This window comes from Drosophila navojoa, chromosome X (assembly GCF_054131105.1).
Source record: "Drosophila navojoa isolate 15081-1374.11 chromosome X, UAZ_NAV_1.0, whole genome shotgun sequence".
NCBI lineage: Eukaryota > Metazoa > Arthropoda > Insecta > Diptera > Drosophilidae > Drosophila > Drosophila navojoa.
This window is the reverse complement of record NC_142895.1, coordinates 5,557,523-5,577,028: the sequence shown is the minus strand read 5'-3', so window position 1 is coordinate 5,577,028 and position 19,506 is coordinate 5,557,523. Positions and strand designations below refer to the sequence as shown.

Here is a 19,506-nt window from a genome sequence, read left to right as displayed (position 1 = left end):
AAATGAAAGAGGGAAAGAGAGAGATAGATATATAGAGGAAGAGAGAGAGAGAGAGAGAGAGATAGAGAGAGAGAGAGAAAGAGAGAGAGATATATAGGAAGAGTGATTGAAGAAGTAAGAATTTTAGGGAGTGGAAGAGTGATAGCGAGGAAAAGAGAGAACGTTATGGAAGAAGACAGAGAAAAAGCAATGTAAATTGAGATAGAGAGATGCAGAAAAGCAAAGGAATAAGCAATTGAGCATGAGAGAGAGAGATAAAGAACGAGAAAGGGAATAAGCAATTCAAAAAGAGGGAGAGACAGAGGGAGATAAACTCTCTAGCAATGAGAGAGAGAAAGAGAGAGAAATAGGAAGAGTGATTGAAGGTGGAAGAATATTAGGGAGTGGGAGAGTGAGAGCGAGGGAAAGCAAGGGAGAGAGGTAGAGGGTAACAGATAGAATGCTATGGAAGGAGAAAGAGAAAAAGCAATGTAGATCGAGATAGAGAGATAAAGAAAAAGAAAGGGAATAAGCAATGGAGAATGATAGAGAGAGAGAGAGAGAGAGAGAGAGAGAGAGAGAGAGAGAGAGAGAGAGAGAAATAAAAAACGAGAAAGGGAATAGCCATTCAGATAGAGAGCAAGACAGAGAGAGAGAGACAGATACAGAGGGAGAGAAGCTCTCTAGAATGAGCTCAATGAGAAAGAGAGGCCAAAGTGAAAGAAAGTGATGAAGAGCTATGGAGAGAGATATAAAGAAAGACACCTACATATACAGCATGAGGTGGAGCAAGAGAAAGCAAGTGATATGGAGAAAGAAAGAGAGAGGGCAAGTGCAATAGAGAGTTAGAGTAAGAAAAAATAGCAAACAAGTGAAAGAAAATGGCAAATAGTGTACAGTCTCTGAGAGAATAACGGGGCGAGAAAGAGAAACTGAGAAAAAGAGCGAGAAATCAACTACTCCAAACCTAATAGATCTCTCCCAAAGTTCTTGCCAAAGGCAAGTTTAAAGAAATATGTATATGGTTTCTTGATTTACAAGTGCCGGGATATAAAAATGGATGGACGACCTTTACAATGAGCGAACAATCAAAGAATCGGCCCTCGAAACCTCCCATAGACTGCTTTGACATTTGTGAGTTTTATTTCAGTTTGTCAATCAGGCTGTGCGATACTTGTCAAATGACAATTTGTGGCATTCGAGAATTCCATACGCAGTTGACATCGAAGTACGTTTTGTTTTGATAATTAAATATTCCACTGAAATGAGTTCGCAAAGCAAATGGATGGACGGCAATACAAGGCGCAGACGCAAGAGAGACAGCGATAATAATCGTTCTGAGTCAGCCGCCGATAGGCCGTTTTTTAGCGACAATCTGGGCTACTATACCAAACTGCCTCAGCCGACTGGGCCCAAAAGGGATTCACTCAGGTACCACAAAGACTGGAACAGCTATAGCGAGACGGTTCAGGTGGAGCAAGAGAAGGCAGCGCAGTTTAGCAAAAAGCTGCAGAACAGAAGGCGACAGCCGATTGGAGCAGCTGTTCAGAGACACAGCATCGATGGCAATGTCAAGAATCGGGCATACAAAGTGGTTTCATTCAAGGACTGCAAAGGCGGGAGGGGCTATAACGATACAGTTCAGGTAAAGCCAGGCAGGAAAAGGCAGCTGGGCAAAAGACTGTCAGAGCCAGAGTCGATTGGAGCAGATCTTCGGAGACAGAGCACCAATGGCCATGTCAAAAATCGGGCATACAAAACGGTTTCATTCAAGGACTATAAAGACAGCGAGACGGTTCAGGCAGAGCCAGAGAAAGCAACGCAATTTAATGAAGAGCTGACACAGTCAGAGCTACAGCCACAGCCGTGTGGATCCACATCGCAGTACTGGCAGAGCTACAGCGAGACGGTTCAGGTAGAGCCCAAGAAGACAAAGTACCTGAGTGAAGAGCTGCTAGCAGAGCCCATCGGGGCAGATCCCCAAAGTCCAAACTTCGATTGTAGTGCCAAGAATCTGGGAACCTATTCCGAACTATTTCAGCCGTGTGAATCCACATCGCAGAACTACAGGGATTGGAGCAGCTATAACAATACCTTTCAGGAAGAGCCCGAGAATACAAATCACCTGAGTCAAGAGCTGCTACCAGAATCCATCGGAGCAGATCCCCAACGCCAGACCATCTCTGGTAGTGCCAAGAATATTGGCTACTATTCCGAACTACTTCAGCCGTGTGGATCCACAGTGGATGAATCGCAGTACTACAGAGACTGGAAGAGCTACAACGATACGGTTCAGGTAGAGGCGAATGAGGAGATGCCAGCAGAGCCAATCAGAGCAGATCCGCAGAGACGGATCATCAGCAGCAATGCGGAAGCCTGTCAGCTGCTGGGTGAGAGGGTTTATGCGTGGACACATCAGCCGAATGGGCGGCCGCTGGTGTCGCTACCGGCGCTGGCCGCCATGAGCGGCGTGCACTTGGCCAGCGTACTGATGGCCGCTCATCTGATCCAGAACCGCCAGGATCCCAGTGAGAGCTGCATGATGACCCACTTCAATGCCAATCAGCTGCGCAGCTATTTCGTCATGTGCGACGAGGTTCGGGCTGTGCTCAATCGCTGCGAGCGACGCGAGCTCAATCTGTACAATGCGGTGCCGGTGTTGGGCTCGCCCATGGCCCACGATCTGCCCCTGCCGCCGTCCCAGTGGCTGTCCCAGCCAAACCTGAAGCCCAAGCAGCAGAAGCGACTGCCGCAGAATCGGCTGGGCGTAGATGCCAGAGGCCAGGACAGGTTCGTCAACCCCAATCTAAGGCTGATCGCTGAATGGCAGCCAGAAACATCCAGCTACAACTACAGATTGCAATCGCCATAGTTATATATATTTATATGTAGAGGGAGTGGACGAAATACAAGGAAAGCGCAAACCAAAATGGAGAGAGAGTTGAGAAATGATGAGCATTCAGAGAGAAGCCGAGGGGGGCTTTGATATTATGCTGTCTAACGAATTGATAGTTAATTATAATTTGAGAAAAATAAAAGTCTCTGAAAATCCCGAACAACATATATCGTGTATGTGTACTCAGATTATTTCCGATAATCAGTCAGACAGGTATTACAATTCATAGACTTTAGGTTTAGTCAATGTTAAAATAGAATTTCGATAGCAGCATGCATCTATCTCTGTTCATTCTAGGGTATTGGATGTGCGACTCGATGAAATCTTGTTGGTCTATCAGTTACACAGGCCAACAGGATTTGAGTTCTTAAGTGAGGTCAAGTAAAGCTACTCCTTAGCTAAGCTGTCGAGTGAGAGAAAGGCAAGAAGAGAACTAGATTAGATTAAAGACATTTGCATTTGCTTTGAGTTATCGATAACATAAACCCAAATGAGAGCCGAAGCTTTACAACTTCTTTCGCTGAGTGAGACTCTAGACTTATCGATAACTCAAAGCGAAATGCAAATGCCAATAATCTAATCTAGTTCTACTTTCATTTGGCAGACCTCCAGTAAGGCAAGGTATGCAAACCTTTTCTATGCATATATGCGCTCATTCGAGTTTGATTGGCCTTTCAATAAATGCGCAGAATTTAGTTCAAGTTTGATGCATTTTTTTGCGCAGCAATAAAAATTTGCGGAGTGCAGATTGTGCCTATATAAACACACATACATATACATATACATATACATATATACGTTTGATTATACATATATGTGTAGGGCCTATCTGCAATCTGGCGGCATGCCGCTGCTCAATAGATAATCAGATGGGTATGTCTGTGAATTGTTTCATAGACAAGGTAAATAAGGCGATGCTACTTGAGTTTTGACACAGTTCGAATGCGTTTCGAATGTGCTAGAAGACGCAGTTATCGATTATCTATTGAGGTATACGAGCCGTCTGCTAGACACTTCTACTTCTAGCCCCATATCTATGGGCTGCACTTCGATTTCGTCGATTCGTCGCCCTCGCGCTCGTCCACTCGGGACATACATAGCTGGCTAGTATCAAAGCTCTTGAATTGATCAATTGCTAATGTTTGCCCAGTTCTGGATTGCGTTGAACTGGCATTTTGTATGCCAGCTCGAGTGCCTGAAGGCTAATACATAAGAGTATACCAATACACGCTGTACTTTACACCTACAGCACATACCATCTAGAGAAATCAATTCCATGTGATGACGGGCCTATGTTGGCTTCAAATGGCTAAGCGCTGAAATCGAAAAGGATTTTCATTAGATTCGAGCATCTGGAAGAATTCGTGTGGGTCCTGTGACAAAATGGGCTGAGAATCATTTGTTACAGAGAATTAGAGTCGGAAAGGTAAGAAATATACTTAGAATATATTGACTAGATTTGTCAATATTTTGGTAGATTCTCTAATTGATTGCTCAAGTAGACCTTAAGACTTTGGACACATCTGCTTAAAGCCAACCTAATCGATCTATTTATAAATATTTACCCATCTTTCAAGGCTCTCTAATGAAGGCGTTCAATTTGATAGGGAAAAGATATAGATGAAGCTAGATGGGCTGACATACATATAAATGGATGGGCCGGATGAAAGGACACTTAAATAAGTCTAGATAAAGATGGATTAGAATTTTAATGCCGTTACCTGATGTTGAGACGTCTCGGAAAGAGCAATAGAGTTCAGTTTCCATCTTCGTGAAGGTTAGCGACTCACTGGGCAGCTCTCTCTTTCTGCAGCAAGTACGTCATGGCTTATAGGGGGTGCTTATCACTCGTATGCATGCTCATTGTGGTTCAGACTCATCGAAGATGGCAAACCTAGACGATTGCCAGACTCGATTTGTTATGGGGCTGTGAATCAGAGATAATCGTAGCAGCGACGTCTCAAACTCATTAACTGAAAGCTGTGCTCAGAGCTATGTGTGTGTGTGTGTGTATGTGTGTGTGTTGGTGTTGGTCTTTGTTGAAGCACGTAGCAGCATGTCATGAGAATCGCTGAGAAAGGTGCCGTTCGCTTATGAGCGCAGCATATCTGATCAACATAGCGGCACGAACTGTTTCCCCAATGCACTTTGACTGCAGATGACGTAATTGTCGGCAATTGTTGATTACGGCACTTCAAGCAGTTCAACAAATTTCATTGAGCAATAAAAATCACAGTTAAGAAATTCACTGCAAGAGCAATCGATTCAATTCCATAGATTTATGGCACTCGCCAGCCTCCTCACAGATAGGTAGATGAATGAACGACAAGATGGACGTACAGATGGAATGAAAGACAGATAGATGGACGAGTGAACAGGATGGTGCCAGGTAGACTTACGAAAGGACAGATAGACAGAAGAATGGACGGAGAGACTAACGCATGAACGGACAAGCAGATACTAAAACGGACGGACAGGCGAATGGAAAGACTGAAGAGGGCATAGAGGAATGCAAGGACTGACGGATGGGAAGATAGCTAGACGCAGAGACGAAGACTCGGACAGCCAGGCGAACAGGCAGAGAGTGAGCTATACATCCAGATAGACACACGTATAGTCAGACAAAAGGATGGATAGAAGAAAAAAAAAGACGGAAGAGCACACGGACGCATCCATATATTCATCCCTCTGGATAGACGGATGAACAGACAGACGGAAAAGCATTCACTCGGATGGACATGCTTAGATCTTGTCTAATTTGTCCTACTGATCTAAAATCAAGCCAATCGATAGAAAGAAAGTGAAAAGTCGTTATTCGATTCAATATTCAAAGCGAACCGGAAATAAGTCGTTGCTTTACATATAACAACTGGAATTGAGATCTAATCGAATTACTCATACGTTCACTTTTATTTGGAATTGTAGCACAAAGTAGTTCTTAGATTGGCAACAAATTTGATAGAAATTGTAAATAATATATGTATATGGCGTATGCATAGCTAACAACCGATAAGCCCTAAAGGCCCGTGGAGACACGTGCAAGACTCTAGCTAGAATAATCTGGTTGAATGTGCAAGTGCCCAAGTTGCTTTCCCTATCAAATCCATTACAAATGGGTGTGTTTATAGATGTATATAGCGATTAGGCTCATTATACATATATAAGAACGAAAATGATCTAAAATTGATAATATAATTGTGGGAAAAATTGCATAGTTAGAGAGACAGAGAGATCGAGAGCCACAGAGTCAGCGAATAAGAGAGATCGAGAGCCAGAGAGTCAGCGAATAAGAGAGACACAGAGTCATTGAGTCATAGAGTGATAGAGTCAGAGAGTCATAGAGTCATAGATTCGTAGAGTCATAGAGTCGTAGAGTCATAGAGTCATGGAGTCATGGAGTCATAGAGTCATAGCATCATAGAGTCACAGAGTCATAGAGTCATAGAGTCATAGAGTCATAGAGTCATAGAGTGATAGAGTCAGAGAGTCATAGAGTCATAGAGTAAGAGAGTCAAGGAGCCATAGAGTCATAGATTCGTAGAGTCATAGAGTCGTAGAGTCGTAGAGTGATAGAGTCGTAGAGTCGTAGAGCCATAAAGTCATAGAGTCATAGAGTCATGGAGTCATGGAGTCATAGAGTCATAGCATCATAGAGTCACAGAGTCATAGAATCATAGAGTGATAGAGTCATAGGATCATAGAGTCATAGAGTCATAGAATCATAGAGTCATAGAGTCAGAGAGTCAAAGAGCCATAGAGTCATAGAGTCATAGAGTCATAGAGTCATAGAGTCATAGAGTAAGAGAGTCAAGGAGCCATAGAGTCATAGAGTCGTAGAGTGGTAGAGTCGTAGAGTCGTAGAGTCGTAGAGTCATAGAGTCATAGAGTCATAGAGTCATAGAGTCATAGAGTCATAGGGTCATAGAGTCAAAGAATCGTAGAGTCATAGAACCGTAGAGTTATAGAGTCGTAGAGTCATAGAGTATAGTAGGTATATGCCTCTTGGTGCAAGTTTTCATTTCAGTTCGGTTAGTTCTTGTCGTGAGGGCTGTCTGGGGGGACAGTGGGGGTAGTAGCTCTTATATATATGCACTTATATGCATTGCGTCGCAGTGGCCGCCACTTGACGATTTATTAGATAGCTTAATTGGCAAATATTGTGATTATGGCTCGAGAGTTCAGTTCAGAACTATACTATATACACTATATAGATGGCTCTGTGTATGTCTGTCTGTGTGATGTGCCTTAGACTTAGCGCACATTGATTGGCCGATTGCAGATGTCGACGCAAAGTTAATATCGAGCCAACTTTGATAAGCGCCGTGGCGAAAGTCGACTATCGGACTTATATAGAGAGGCCACCTGGCCCGGCCACAGTTTTCCAAGCGACACGGCCCAGGGCAGCAGACAGGCACAGAGCGCTCGCTGAAAGCGGATAGACAGGAGACTGAGTGGATAGACAGGAGGACTACTTTGATCGAGAGAGAGAGAGTGGCACAGGGAGCGCAGCTCGTTTCGATTCACAGTTTCGCAGGAGTTTCGCCGAGTCTCAAGCGCACAGCATGAAGCTGGAAGGCGAGAAGCGCACCAGCGAACCGCCCAAATATCTCAACGAGGACTTCTTCAAGGCCGCCCTCGAGGATGGGCTGCGCGACATGCGCGTCGACATCAAGAAGATCATATTCGCCGAATCGAACAGCGGCGGCGGTGAGAACTATTGCAGTAAGATCTATCGGGCCCGGGCTCTGTACCGCAGCAGCAAACGTCAGCTGGACGAGGAGCTGGCCCTGATTGTGAAAAGCATTGCCATCACGCCGGCCACACAATTTCTCGAGGAGCTGGCCGTCTATCTGCGCGAGAAGATCTTCTACTTCGATGTGCTCGGCAAGCTGGAGGTGCTGATCGGTGATGGGTCCAAGTTTGGGGCCAAGTGCTTCTATACGACGCGCGAGCCCATCCAGACGATCGTCTTCGATGATCTCACACAGTACGGCTACAAGCTGGCCAATCGCCAGAGCGGCCTCAACGAGGAGCACTGTGTGGTCATACTGCAGAAGCTGGGCAAATTCCATGCCAGCTCGATGGTGCTGGTCGAGAAGGTAAGCCCACAGCCGAAACCAGATAATCAATGAGATTCATCTGAATTTCTCTTCTCTCTCTCTCTCTCTCCCATTCAGGAGCCCAGCGTGCGGGAGCATTTCAGCAGCGGCATGCTGGACGAGAACTACATACGCACCAATGAGCGCTTCATCAGCTTCATGACCCTCCAGCTGCGCACGCTGGCCAATGTGGTGGCCAAGTGGGCTGGCTACGAGCAGCTGGCCGAGAAGCTGCATCGCCACTGCGACAATATCAAGGAGAATCTGGTGTTGACCGGCCGAGCGGTGCCGGGCGAGATCACCGTGCTGAACCATGGCGATCTCTGGGTGAACAACTTCATGTACAAGTACCACGATGAGCTGCCCACAAAGCCCATCGATGCCATCTTTGTGAGTTGTTGTGCCGGAAAGCAGCTGCGTGTGTTTCCACAAATCCTTACGAGCTCGAACTTCTTCTTCTAGGTGGACTTTCAGAACAGTTTCTTTGGCAGTCCCGGCTGCGACATCAATTTCTTTCTCAACAGCAGCGTTCAGCTGGACGTGCTGATGCATAGGCGCGAGTTCCTCATCCAGACGTACTATGCCTCGCTGCGCGAGAGCCTGGAGCGTATGCATTCCGAGTTTGTGCCGAGCTATGCGGACATACAGCACGAGATCCATGCCAGGGAGCTGTACGGCTTCTTCTCGTCCTATGCCTTCCTGCCGATGGTGACCATGCGAAAGGAGGACTCCTATGACATCAGCATCGAGGCCCTCACCGACCAGGACTTTGCCAAGAAGAAGGTCCAGCTGATGTTCTCCTCAAATCCACGCACTACCGACACCCTGCGCTATGCACTGCGGCGCTTCGATGAGCTGGGCATCTTTGACTGATGCGAATCCCAATGCGAATGCTTAGTTTATATTTATAACTTGCAGCTGGTTATCTATCTATATTCATTGTTCTTTTTTTTTACTATCATACGGTTAAGATATATGTGAATATTCTTTTTTTATTCTTTAAAAAAAAAAAATAAATTTTTTTTTGGATATTTAATCAAAGATTTATATGGATAATAAATAGAGTATATGGAAATGCTTATTAGCTAAAACTCCCAGGTGGAGAGCCATTTGAGCTTGTGCATCGTTGAGTTGGGCTCGTTGGCCAGGGGTCCGCTCATGCCGTACGCCAGCGGGGAGAAGAGCACGAAGCTGTAGACGAGTGCCGAGAGGAGCGAGCCGAGCAGCGCATGCTGCAGCCAACGGGGCAGCGATCGTATTATATAGTTGAACATAATGCCTGAGGAAGATGAAGAAGAAGAAGGTGATGACCGACTGGCGAATACCCTGCATATGTGTATGATAATCTAAAATCATAGCTAAAGAGTAGTTGGTTTGTTGATCACTGACAGATTGAGGAAAATAAGAAGGTATATGACTTGAAAATACCCTATACTTATCTGAAACATAACTGTAGACAAGCATGATACCTGATTAGGCAGTGATAGGGAGTAATATGTGGAAGAAGTAGATGAATGTCTCCTACTAGTGAACACCCTACACTCAGCTGAAATACAGTGCTTGAAGAAGGAGATGGGAAGGAGATGAAGAAGGGATGAAGAAGGGATGAATAATTGGATGAATAATTGGATGAATGTGTCTGATCTGCTAATACCCTATACTGATCTGAAACATAACTGTAGACAAGAATAATATGAAGTAGATGAATGTCTGCGACTAGTGAGCACCCTATATTCAGCTTAGATACTGTGCTTGTAGAAGGAGATGGGAAGGAAATGAAGAAGGGATGAAGAATTGGATGTATAATTTGATAATACCCTATACTGATCTGAAACATGGCTGTAGTTGCACATAATAGCTGTAGAGGGTGATAAGAAAATGAAAATTAAGAATACTTTAAGATGAAGCACAAGATGAAGGTGAATGTCACCGATTAGCGAATACCCTATACCAAGCTGTTCTAGTTGAATATACTGTGTGTAGAAGTTGTGATTGGAAAAGCAGAAGTAGTAGCTGAAGAAGAAGACGTATATATCTGATTGCCCAATACCCTACACTAATCGGAAACTTAGCTCTAATCGAATCCACTGCCTGAAGAAAGAGGAGAATAGATGAAGTCATTGAATGACCCACACCTGGGAATATCCTATACTAAAGTGAGTGAGCCAGGTCTGTGGATAGACAAGATCTCACATTGAATACGTTGAAAGTCTACGACTATATATACCCTGTACGTACTTTCAACATGATAGTTCAATGGACTGACAGCTAGACTATTTACTATAGAGAGCAATTGGGTATATTGACATGATTTAGATCATTGAATGCAATACAGTCGACTAGCAGATACCCTATATACATCATAAATATAACTGAGTTTTGGTATAGATACATAACCTATATCAATATATGTATATGTATGTATATATATACCCAAGTAAGCACTACCTAAGGAGACCTTATTGATGTTACTATCGACCACTAGCGATGGTCTACAAATTCACTATCGATTGGCACCCACTATCGATAGATCTCTAGCGCTACTAAGGAAGTCTAAGAATTCTTTAGTAAGGACATATGCATATATACATATATATATCTTTATCACCTTATACTATAACTTCCAGCACTTACCGGTGAGCAGCGAATTGAATATCAGTGCGGGAAAGTAGTGATGGAAGTAGAGCACTCGGCCCATGGCCCAGAAGGGCAGGTAGTGCAATAGCCAGCCAATGAACAGCCAGGCCGCTGCCTGCAGTGACATGCGCTGCGGGCTCTGCTCGGAGAGCACGGCGACGGCAGCTGGCCGCGGCAGACTCTCCGCCGGACAGCAGCCGCACAGCTCCTGCGTGGCGCTCTGCTCGACTGCAGCGGCCTGGCGGGCGGCCAAGCCGGCGCGGCGCTGCTGCAGAATGGCATTGCACAGAAAGATGCTGATGAAGAGCAGCAGAAAGACGAGGTTGCTCCACCAGATGAACGGATTGCCCAGCAGGTATATGCGATAGCTGCTGCCCGAGAAGAATTGACCCTGCAAGAGAGAGAGAGAGAGAGAGGGAGAGATATGCGAGTAATTAGTTACCATTGCCTACTTATGTGGGGGGTAATCGGATCTTGCATTCACTTACCCGATAGTTGATGGGCCATTGCCAAGGTCGACTGGTGACCTCGCCCTCCTTGGGCTTGAGGCCGGCGTTGCCCTGCAGCATGACCGCATGCGATTCAAGGAAGCGCGCAAAGAAGCCCGGCGCATAGATGCTGAAGCTCACGCTGGGCACTAGAGGAGTTACAGAGAGAGAGAGAGAGAGAGGGAGAGAGGGAGAACTAATAGAGAGAGAGAGAGATAGTGCGCATCTCTGCTTACACAGCTTATGCTGATTATCCTCCACATTCCACTGGGCATTCTTGTCGCGTATGTTGAGATTGCAGGAGACCTCCTGCTGCTCGAAGCCCCACTTGGGCAGCTGCTTGCCGCTGGAGGTGAGCACACAGCTCTGCAGATAGTGAACGAACATGAGCCGTGAGGTCACCGTGTGTACGGTGTCATTCGCCTTGCCGCCCACAATCAGCACGCGCCACACATCGTTGGCATCGCCCACTCCAAGCTGCGTAACGAAATGGCAAATGGAATTCATATTGAATCGAAATCGAATTCGAATTCGAATTCAAACTTGAACTCACCTCGCCATAGCCGGTCACTTGCAGGTGCTTCTTGGTCATGGGCGCCGGCTCGCTGTGCGAGTGGAGATTGCGCTTGGTCACCAGGTGCTCCAGGCGCAGGAGGTCGCCGTGGCGCAGCAGCCGCAGCTGGCCCTTGGGCACGGCCTGCTGGTTATAGGGCTTGATCAGCCAGATGTTGTTGTCGTCCTTGTGCGTGTACGTGGTGATCTGGGCCGAAGAGAAGCTTCAATTAGAGCCGAGCCGTCGCGTGCCGCCCACCTGGATTCGCTCACCTGCTGCTGGCGTGCGCCGCTGCCCTTGGGATAGAGATGCGAGTGGGAGTGCAGGTAGCCGCCGCCCGTCTTGTGGTTCTTGATGGTCACCAGCGCGCCGTAGGCCACGTCGCGCGGCATGCTCGCATTGTACAGCGAGTTGCCGATGAGCCGCGACTGAAAGGCCGAGCTGTAGAAGCCGTCGCCGTTGCCGCTGCGATTGAGCACGCTCAGATGGATGTAGAAGAAGATCGTGTAGAGCAGCACCGGCCAGAGGATGAGCGCAATGGCGCGGCACGCCAACTGCTTCACCGTCTCCACAATGGGCTGCTCCAGGTCGCCCAGTATCAGCCAGAGCTCGCTGGCCGTGTGCAGGCCCACCAGCAGCACCACGAACAGGCCCACGAACTTCACGCTTATCGTGCAGGAGAGCATCGTGCCGGTGAACAGCAGCCAGAGCCACCAGCGGCGCGTGTACGAGCCACCGGCGGCGGTGCACTTCGATATCTTGACCATGCCCCACACCGAGCCCATCATGAAGAACAGCAGGATCGGATCCAGCAGGATATACTGATTGAGGGTCAGCAGGCCCACATCTGCAACGAGACAACCTGCGCTCAGCTAGCGATTCCCATGGAGTGGCCCCCAAGGCTTACCGAAGATCAGGTACGCTGCCGACAGCAGCGCCGCCTCGTGCGAGCGCGTCAGATCGTAGACGGTGTCGAAGCCCATCGGCATGATGAGTGCGCCCAGTGTGGTGCAGAACTGCAAGGCAAGAGAGCAGAGCTGAAGATTAGTCTAGTCCAGAGAACTGGCTCTGATTCCGGATGCTCACATAGCGCATGCCCTGATAACGCGTCCCGTTGTACTTGTCGCCGGGCTTCTCGAACGGGAAGGTGCCATTGTAGCCGGTCAAATAGCCAGAGAGGCCGATTAACATCTGGAAGTAGAGAGAGAGAGAGAGAGAGTGAGAGGGAATGAGAGAGAGTGAGAAGTGTCTAAGTCAAAAGGAAGGAAATAAAATGAGTAAGGGAGAAACAGAGAGATACAGGGACAGAGATAGATATGGAGATGGAGACTGTGAGAGATGTATGTATGTATATATATATAGAGAGAGAGAGGAACACTGCGAGAAAAGCATCGGGATATATAGATAGATAGATAGTTAGAGAGAGAGAGAGAGAGAGAGAGAGAGAGAGAGAGAGAGAGAGAGAGAGAGAGATAAGTTACAAAGAGTAAAACAGAAATACAGACAGAGAGGGGGAGAGGTAATGATATAAGAACAGACAGGCATCGAAAGAGAGAAAAAGACAGAGATATAGAGAAATAATGAGATAGGGACAAGGAGTTATACAGGCATAGAGAGAGAGAGAATGAGAAACCCAGAGAGATAGAGAGAGAGTGACAGAGAAAGTAAAAAAGAACAGTAAGAGATAGAGAGATAATGAGATAGGGACAGTGAGAGAGATAAGCATCGACAGAGGCAGGGCAACACAAAGAGTGAGAGAGAGAAAGAGAGACGGAGAGAGGGAGAGAGAGACAGAGATCGAAGGAAAATATCAAGGGAAAAACTGATATGAAGCTACTCAGATAATGAGGCATATAGAATGAAAAAGCGAGAGATTGAGACAAAGAGATAGACAGAATAACAGTTAGATAGATACGTAGAAATATGTGCATAGAGAGACAAATACTTTAAGCAGAAAGCAAGACAAGAAAGAAGCTGAAAATGGAGTTAGACTGAAACTTCACATAGAAGTTTCTGGTATCGAAACAGAAACTAAAAATAGACAAAAGTAAAACTACGCTCAATATTCCCATAGGCCTACTCTATGCCAAGTGAAATAGATGCATAGAGAGATGAATACTACTCTAGGCATATACTGAAATATCATAGGTATTTTCAAGTCGTCTCACCTTTCCCAGCGGCGGATGCACGTCGAAGAAGAAGGTGCGATTGATGTACCAGCTGCCCATTTTGCCAAAGTGCGTCTCATCCCAACTGAGAATAGATGTGGAGCTCTGATTGGATCCAATTGGAATGGGATATTGGGCAATACTTACCAAATGTGATCCGGTTCGGTTACCTTGTAGAAGCGTGTGGCAAAGGTGAAGAGGAGCACGAGGCCCAGCAGTGTCCACCAGCGTCTGCGCGTAGGCCGTGGGAAAATGTGAAAAAAAATCGAGTTTGTTGCTTCAGTCTTTTGTTTTTCTTGCTCACCCATTGTCGTTGCTGGCCTGGGCTGGCTGCGTTTGGGCCACATCTTTGGCTTTCGCCGTGCACTTGGGCGCCTTAACAACACTCGCGGCCATTTGGCAGGCGCAAATTCAACAAAATAAACATCAACAAATTGAACAGAAATCTTTTTTCTTATCTTTTTTTTTTTGTTTTTTTTCTCTCAACTGTTGCACACGTCAACAGCGGCGGCAGACAAAGCTGGCGAGCGGCTAAAGAATGCTTTCTCCTTTGGCATTCTTTCATTCTCTTGCAATCACAACAGTGCGGGCCAAAGCAGTCAACAAAAACCGGTCTTGGCCAACACGAAACAGCTGCTGCAAAGCTTAGAGCTGCCTTGGCCAAGTGTTATCGATAGATGAGCTTAGCAGAGCTATGAGGAACATAGCTGTATATATAATTATATACATAATTTATATTCACATTCTGTATATACATATATATATTTTGTATTTCATATATCATTTCTTCAATACATTTCCGTTGCATATTTCGAGTCGGTGCTGAAACACCCTGTGCTTTGACGGTTGCTGCTTTAAAATGTGTTGCATACTTTGGGGCGGTGTATAAAAGGGAGCAGCTAAGCAGCTCGAGTTGATTGAATAGCGCTGTAGAGTTGTGAATGACCGACTAGCAGCTACCCTGCAATTTTCTACACATGCAAATATTTTAAATGCATTTCTTTATCGAATGGGGCGTGATAGCTGAAATCTTTAAGCATACACAAGAAACTTTGTATGGATTACAATAAGCTTACAAAGCGGTTGCTGGAGTAGCTCACATGGCTTCAATAAATATTATTATATTATATTATTAGAAAAAAAGAAACTTTTTATTCAATACATTTACGGAAAGACGGACGGACATTGCACAAAACCAATGAACTAATTCATGAATGAGTTAAAAAATGAATCTAGACAGTAGATCTGAAGATCACTTGAATCACTTGAATTTATACAGCTATTCTAAAAATCTCTAGGTCTAGCTGCATTCAACTTCGGCTTATGACAAACGATATACAAGATTATCGATTATTTTCGATAAAAATTAGTATATTATAAACTCCAACTGCGTATTATAAACTGCTACGAGTTTCCATAAGCATCGGCTCAGCGCGTAACTCTGATCTACGATACATATACATTGTGCCACGTCTCATGGACTCTCAAAATTTTGAAATGAGAGTTGTCTAGTTGAAAGCGATTGACTAATGGCTACCCTGCAATTACTAAACAAACACAAAACTACCATACAAATTTTATTGCCAAATAGTTTAGTTGTAGCTGTTGGATCTTATGAAAAAAAGCTATGTACATCGAAGGAGTTTTTGAGATGGAGATGATTTGCTTGTGAAGAACTCAACGTAATATAATAATCTAGTGGTTGCTATAATCGTAGAGCTCATAGCAAATATATCGAATGATGTCCTACTATAGCTACGATACTCGAATAATACCTTGTTTTTATTTTATATATCAATGTGGGAAGGATCACCAGAAGTTGCTTTGTAAGATTTTAGATTCCCACAATAAATAATAAAATTATATGAAATTCAATTGAAGTCGATTGCAAGAAGAAGATAAACGTTATCAAATACTTGAGAAAATTTAAATCAGATCTCAAAAGCATAAAAGTTATCATATAGTAAAACGGTCAGGACTGGATCGATTCAATTGTAGCAGCTGATCGAGACTCTACCAGAACTGGCTGAACTCAAAATGATATCTGATTATACATATGTGAATCATATGCTAGCAAAAAGCAAAAGGTGAAAAAAGTAAAACTACATATATGTCTGCTTGAATTCTATTGTACCAGAATTGGATCATGTCTAGATATTAGATAAATCTTAAAAATAAGCTTAAGTAATATCTAAAACTAGAGGCTATAATATAATAAATATATGATATTATAATATTAGAGATGAGAATCAATATAAAGTTAGGACTAACTTCAATCTTTGACGATTTGTATGCTTTGCATTGTAATCATAGCTTCCGCAAGTCTTCCATTAGACCATATGCAGATCTTCAGCTCACTTGGCTAAAACCCAGTTGACTTGGCCATAAAACACTCTGTATGCCATCTACTTTCTAAGGTCGTCCGGGTCAGGGCAGGGCAGGGCAGGGCAGGGTCGAGTAAGACAGGTCAGGGCATATGCCAAAGACGTCAAGGCACATATTGAAGACGCCTGCAAGCGGCTGTGGGCCGAATGAGTTATTGGCCAAGTGTTGGGCATCGTTGCGCCCCCGCTGGCCAAATGCGACGCCGCATTTATATTCAAAATTGCAGTTGCTTGGCCCAAAGAGCTGGAACACCGTCTGAATGCTGGCCAAGTTTTATGCACATTTAACACTTGTAAATGGCCAGCAATCATTTGAGCCGCTTACACGATGTCCACGTCCGTCCGTCCGTTCGTCTGGGCCATCCACCTGCAATGCGGCACCGCCGTCCCTGCCGTCCCTGACTCTGCTCCCTTTCGGCGTTTTGGGCCAGCTAAAACAACCAGCAACAGCCAATGATGATGATAGCGATGATGATGATGATGATGTTGACGATAAAGCTTCAGTGGCTCGACTCGTCTCGCAGGGTTTCGCTTTCAGCCATAGGGTCGCGAGCAGCGCCTGAGTTTTTATACCCTGAACCCATTGAAAATGGGAAATCAGGGTATAATGTTTTTGTGTAAAAGTATGTAACAGGCAGAAGGAATCATCGCAGACCCCACAAAGTATATATATTCTTGATCAGCACGATGAGCTGAGTCGATATAGCCCTGTCCGTCTGTCCGTCCGTCCGTCCGTCTGTCCGTCCGTCCGTCCGTCTGTCCGTATGAACGCCGAGATCTCAGAAGATATAAGAGCTAGAGAGCTGAAATTTTTTGTGCATACTCGTGTATACCATACGCAGTACGAGTTTGCTTTATTTTTTCGATAACTCATCCGATAAGTTTTTTATCGCGAATAATCGAAAAATTGATTTTGTTTTTTGAGCCTCATTGGAATACTATTAGACATAGAGACTTCAGATTTACTGTGTATATATATATGATGAATACAAGCATTTTGTAATCAACAGATTTCGGATACCACGCCCCCTTCGCCCCCAATTTGCAAAAAACGTATTTCAAGTACTAGAGACTTGTGCTTTAGAATGTACACACATTTTGATCATATGATTACGCTCTGAAAATTTCATTAAGATTGCATGTATACAAAAAAAGTTATTCATCATATAAATTCTCATACTATTGCCCACACTGCAGCGCAGCCCAAGCGCAGTCGCTGCTTACTGCGCAGTTAGCAGAGCGCGGGCGCGTGAGGGTGGATGCATGTGTATGTATGTGTGCGTGCATAAAAGAAGTGCAGAATGATAAGAATATCAACTTGAAGGGTTCAGGGTATCTCCTAGTCGAGCAGTCTCGACTAGAGTCTTTTTACTTGTTATATATATATTTAGAGTTTTTTTTTTTTTTCATTTTTTTTTTAACGTTGCAGCGGCTTTAATCGCTTTGATCTTGGCGCACAACAGTTAATTGCACGCTTGCTGCACAGTGGCTTTTGTTGTTCGTGCTGCCGTCGCTGCTGCTGCGGCTGCGGCTGCTTGCAACGGCAGCGTGGCAATTTGTAAGATAGAAACGTTGCCAGGCACGCCGTGTGGCAGCTTCAATCAAATTAATTGCGTGCTGTTAAGGCTAGTTGTTGTTGTTGCTGCTGCTGTTGTTGTATGTTTTGTGTGACACTTACAGGGTGGCTGACAGAAGGGTTGCCCACAGCCAGTTGTTGCAGCAGTCGATGCAACAGCAGCTGAGCATGCCACATACAGAGAGATCCGAATTGTTGCCATCAATTTGAGAGTCTCTCATTAAACTCGTGTCTAATTGCCCAGATCGTACACTTGTCTCCACCTCGCCCTCTGTCTCTGACCGCCTCTACCACGACGTCTCCATCTGACTGCCTTTACCTCTCTATCTCACTCTAACTTAGAGTGCCTCTACCTCGCCCTTTTCCTTCTCTGACTGCCTCTACCACACCGTCTCCATCTGACTGTCTCTATCTCTCTCTCTCCCTTCTGTTACTTCTTACTCTGATCGCCTCTACTTCTCCCTCTTTCTCTGACTGCCTCTACCTCTCTCTCTTCCTCTGACCGCCTCTACCTCTCCCTCTCGTTTGACTGCCTCTACGTCTCTCTCTCTCTCTCGTCTGACTGCCTCTACGTCTCTCTCTCTCTCTTGTCTGACCCGCTCTACCTTGCCTTATCCCTCTAACTGCCTCTACCTCTTTCTCCGTGTTCCTCTACTTCTCCCCTTCTCCTGCTCTACCTCTTGCTCGCCCTCACTTAAACCTTGTAAAAAATACTAAATACAGTAGTCGCAATTAACTTAATTTCGTGCCGACTCTCATTGCTATTAAAATTCTACTTAAATATCAAAATTTTTGTTTTGTGCATCTTTCGTAAGTATTATCCTGGCATGGCTCAGAAATTTTAGCATAGCTTGATAAGTGGACATTGGCTACAAAAACCTTAAAGCCTTCAAGGGGTTGACTTGAAACTGTAATTTGGCAAAAATGCTTTTCATTTTGTTCAGCTCAAGCTTCAGCTGCTCCACAGCCAATGAAAACTTTTCCATTCCAAAGCTTATCGATTGTCAAAAGTTTTCGAGTTTTCAAGTTTCAACAAATTCGATTCGATATCAAAACAAAACCCTCTTCATGTTCGACCATTACTTATCTATTTTTAGATTGACTTTCGAATAAACTTGACTTGTTTTTTGGTGCTCCATCAACACGCATAATACTATACAATTATTTTGATTTAAGGTTGACTTGAAAATGGGTAATTTTTTTTTTTTTTTTAATTTGAAAGAATATAATGCGGGTATTTCACTCATGTTTTTATAGCTCAGCATCGTCTGTTGTTTGGGGAGTAAGAAACTTCTCTAAGTTTCATACAACTAAATATTATGAGTTTCTGTTTAGAACGGAGCCCAAATTGGTTTATATCAACATATTTCTTATATATATATTGGGAAAATCTACAACTATTTGTGAAGATAGTGAAGAATTTAGAACTTACCTCACACACAAATTCACGAGAGAAGCTGGGAATAGGTAAGAATGAGTTAGAGTTTGTCGGTAGTGCCCGACTAATAGATATTCAAATCATTCCGTACTTCTTTTAGTGGTAGGAGTAGGCCAATAAGGGGGAAGAGCACTATGGTTAACTATTAATGTGCGTGTGTTATCAGGCAGCGCCCGATATATAGATACCCGCATTATATTAATGTATATATAGATATTGTATATGAATATATATTATATTAACATTTTGAGGTCCGTTCCTTTTGTAGTTTACGAGATTGCTGTGATC

The 19,506-nt window shown here is 44.6% G+C and overlaps 4 protein-coding genes across 4 annotated transcripts in view; 2 read left to right on the top strand and 2 right to left on the bottom strand.

Moving 5' to 3' along the window:
• Positions 1–19,506, bottom strand: part of LOC115565388 (RNA exonuclease prage) — an 86,406-nt gene that overhangs the window by 58,074 nt on the left and 8,826 nt on the right. The window lies entirely within an intron of this gene.
• On the top strand, positions 1,244–2,909 carry LOC149090539 (uncharacterized). Its single transcript, XM_089263521.1, has one exon. It carries the CDS (start codon positions 1,244–1,246, stop codon positions 2,849–2,851), a length of 1,608 nt encoding a protein of 535 aa, XP_089119647.1. The 3' UTR covers positions 2,852–2,909.
• LOC115564905 (uncharacterized) lies at positions 7,257–9,015 on the top strand. The gene is made up of 3 exons (XM_030389739.2): positions 7,257–7,974; positions 8,053–8,364; positions 8,437–9,015. The coding sequence occupies exons 1-3, from the start codon at positions 7,438–7,440 to the stop codon at positions 8,845–8,847; spliced, it is 1,260 nt and encodes a 419-aa protein (XP_030245599.1). The 5' UTR covers positions 7,257–7,437; the 3' UTR covers positions 8,848–9,015.
• Positions 9,011–14,422, bottom strand: tw (Protein O-mannosyl-transferase 2). The gene is made up of 11 exons (XM_089263987.1): positions 14,125–14,422; positions 13,968–14,051; positions 13,821–13,905; positions 12,739–12,843; positions 12,560–12,668; positions 11,925–12,499; positions 11,653–11,859; positions 11,336–11,576; positions 11,100–11,248; positions 10,609–11,002; positions 9,011–9,253 (listed from the first exon to the last, which is right to left on the bottom strand). Exons 1-11 carry the CDS (start codon positions 14,214–14,216, stop codon positions 9,060–9,062), a joined length of 2,235 nt encoding a protein of 744 aa, XP_089120113.1. The 5' UTR covers positions 14,217–14,422; the 3' UTR covers positions 9,011–9,059.